The 3,097-nt window shown below is 31.6% G+C and overlaps 1 protein-coding gene across 4 annotated transcripts in view; it reads left to right on the forward strand.

Annotated features, from left to right (window-relative positions):
- Positions 1 to 3,097, forward strand: part of LOC106461201 (sprouty-related, EVH1 domain-containing protein 2-like) — a 53,231-nt gene that overhangs the window by 40,421 nt on the left and 9,713 nt on the right. For 3 of the 4 annotated variants that reach the window (XM_022388066.1, XM_022388068.1, XM_013920998.2), the window contains one exon: positions 2,712 to 2,892. In XM_022388066.1, the coding sequence (XP_022243774.1) occupies positions 2,712 to 2,892 (181 nt within the window). Of the gene's footprint in view, positions 1 to 1,751; positions 1,854 to 2,711; positions 2,893 to 3,097 lie in introns of those variants that run through there. The other variant, XM_022388069.1, reaches the window with a different exon arrangement.

Here is a 3,097-nt window from a genome sequence, read left to right on the forward strand (position 1 = left end):
TGCAATAACTGCCCAGAATTCTACATAGGAGAAACAGGAAGAAAATTGGAAACCAGATTGACAGAACACAATAAAAAAACCGTTCTTTTTCAGTAATGGCTTCACAGTGGCATTCCTAACCAGTTTCCTACTTGCCCAGCTGCTTAGTTTGGAAGGGCGGCCTGATCTGGGTAATGACTGTGTGGTATGAAGCACATTCCATTTCTTAATAATGGACTTCACTGTACTGAAAGGGATAATCAGTGACTTTGAAATTTTCTTGTAATCTTCTCCTGATCTGAGTTTCTCTACCACTATCCCTGACTTGTTTGGAAAGCTCCTTGGTCTTAATGGTTGGTTTGTCATATCACTGTGTGTGTTGTGGCTTGAACAGATGCATTTACTCTGAAGTTAAATTTAGCCTCTTTGATTACATACAGACAAACTAATCTTTTGCACCTGAACTGATTTAAGGTTGCCGTAGCAAGGGAGTTGAATACTTATGCAGTTGAGAATATTCTAATTTTCTTGATATAATACTTGAAATTTCAGGATTTTTAGTTACATGTGCTTTAAAGCTATTTCATTGTACACTGTTAATGTTGTTTCATGAAAGAAATAATTTTAAAAAGTTTGTTGGCATTTTCTCAGCTTGTATCATTTAAAAAATGGTTTACAATTTTACCAACATCTCAGTGAAACAGTGCTTTTGTTATTGTTAACACCTTTAGAGAATGTATTGATCCATTTACTGAACAATGTACATATATTATCTCCAAGTAAATGCTATACAGGGTATACATCAGTTTATTGTAAGTGTTGCTTTATATTGGTTGGGAAATTTACTTGAATGAATTTATAATATACATATTAAGATAAAGTTTAGGAATGCATTGCTTAAGGAAATTACAGACCTTGTTGAGAAATGAAAGTTTATTAGAAAATAAATAAAAAACAGTTTCCAAAGTTGATTTTATTCTTATCATTTTAATATACATTGTAGATATAATGCTGGGATCAAGCTTTTCCTAATTGCAAGTTCTGGGAAATTCCTTCAACATGAATTGATTGAACTAATAGCCAACTAATAACAGACGTGTTTTCTCAACAAAAGCTCTCACAGTGGCTGTACTGGAAAAAAGAATATATGCACTGATTGAAACAAAGCAAACCATGAAAGCTCGAAAGATTAAAAATCATAGACAGAAAAATGTGCTTAAACTCTTCAGCAATAAAGAAGCAAACAGAATTCCTCTAGACAAGTTGATTAAATGCCCTTAAACAGTTAGCAGTAAAGAATATTCCTAAACGTATTTGTTTAGGGGGGGTGTATTTGGTAGGTTATGGAACATTTAACAAAACTGTGTACTGAGCCATGCAATACAGTGACAAAACATGTACATGTAGCTAATTCATTAATGTTCTTGCTATTTTGTTGATAATGTACTTGGGTGAGACATCATGAAGTTTTTTACATGGGCCACGAAAAGTAATGTATTCTTAATGCCACTCTAATATTGGTTTTAAAATGCTTAATACAATGTATGAGTAATTGCTGTTAATTATAAAAAGATTAGTTTCTGGATGTCTATTGCTTAATCTCAGCTGTTCCAGAATTGATTTCCATTGCCATTCTAGTGATAGGTTATGTATCATCACCAGGCTAGTTATCTTACATTTTCTTCAGAATTCTCCTGCTTAATTATATTTTAGTATGACACAAGAGTTAGCCATAACACTTAATCTAGGCAGTTTTACTGGATTTGTGTGGTATGAGTTTTCAAGACTTTTTATTTTTAATTTTCAATCTGGTGCAGGAATAAGTAGTTCTTGTATGTAGTACATTCAAAGCTGTTGAGGATAATGTGAAACAGGTAAGTATTGTCAGAAAGTTAATTATATGATAAACTAATTTAATATTATACAGGATAGTACAAAAATTACACAACATACATGATTTCTAAAGCCTGTGCTTACTATGATACTTCTAAATCATGTCTGTGTTTCACTACGGTGTGTTTTGTTTATTACAATAATTGTTTGGTGCATCATTAACCTTGCAAGAATGTAAGCAAGTGATTCAGTTGGGTTATTGTGTCATGATGGCAAAATTACACATTTCAAACAAGTGTAAATGTGGAACTTGAAAAAATTGTGGTTTTGTGTATGTGTGTCTTTTGCATAATTTTTTATTGTTCAATTTCATTGGTAGCCTTGTGTAACAATGAAGCTAACTTCCATAAGAAATATTACAAATAGTTTTGTCTGTCTCTTAAAAATATTTATTTACATAAAGAAGTAAACTACATTTTCTTGAATGAAAATATATAATAAAAAATTATGGGTGAACTTCCATTTGAACGTGACATGAATTATAAGTTTAATAATTTTTTTAAAATTTAGATGTTTTCCAAAATATTCTGTTTTTCATTATTTCCAGTATTTGGCTTACAAAATTTGTAGTGCTTGTATATTTCAAGTATTAGTTATTACATAAAAAGACTAAATTATGTTGTATCATAAATTCTTTTTTCTAAGTGTTTGCAGTACTTATTGTTAGAAGAAACTGGAAAGGTTATAAAAAATTCATATGCATGTGCTGCCTTGGAAGCATATAAGAGTATTTTAATTTTTCAACTGTTTAGTAGTATATTTTCATTATCAGTAGTACATATAAAAGCATTTCATAATAAGACAGTATTTTAATTTATTTTTTCACTTTTTTGTTGTAGTGGGAACTACCTGGTTCGTGTCCGTGCCCAGGTCATGACCAGGGATGATACTCAGGGTGGATGGTTTCCCATGGGTGGTGGAGGACTCAGCAATGTGTCTGTATGTAAACGACTTGTTCCCTCAGAGAATGATTCCAAGCATGAATATCTCATTTATGGTAAAAGGATATCTGACCAGTCAGTAAGTAGTCTGATTATTTTACATGTGGCTGTAGTGAAAATTTCTTTATTGTATGACTTGTGCAGGAAGGCAACTAATAACAGCTGTATCTTCTTGACAAAAGCTGTAACAGTGCTCATACTAAACAAAGTGTGAACTAAAAAAACATCCATACTAAAAACTGTACGTTGGTTAAAACAACTAAAGCAAACCATAAAACAAAGAA

Source organism: Limulus polyphemus, unplaced genomic scaffold (assembly GCF_000517525.1).
Source record: "Limulus polyphemus unplaced genomic scaffold, Limulus_polyphemus-2.1.2 Scaffold913, whole genome shotgun sequence".
NCBI classification, from domain to species: Eukaryota; Metazoa; Arthropoda; class Merostomata; order Xiphosura; family Limulidae; genus Limulus; species Limulus polyphemus.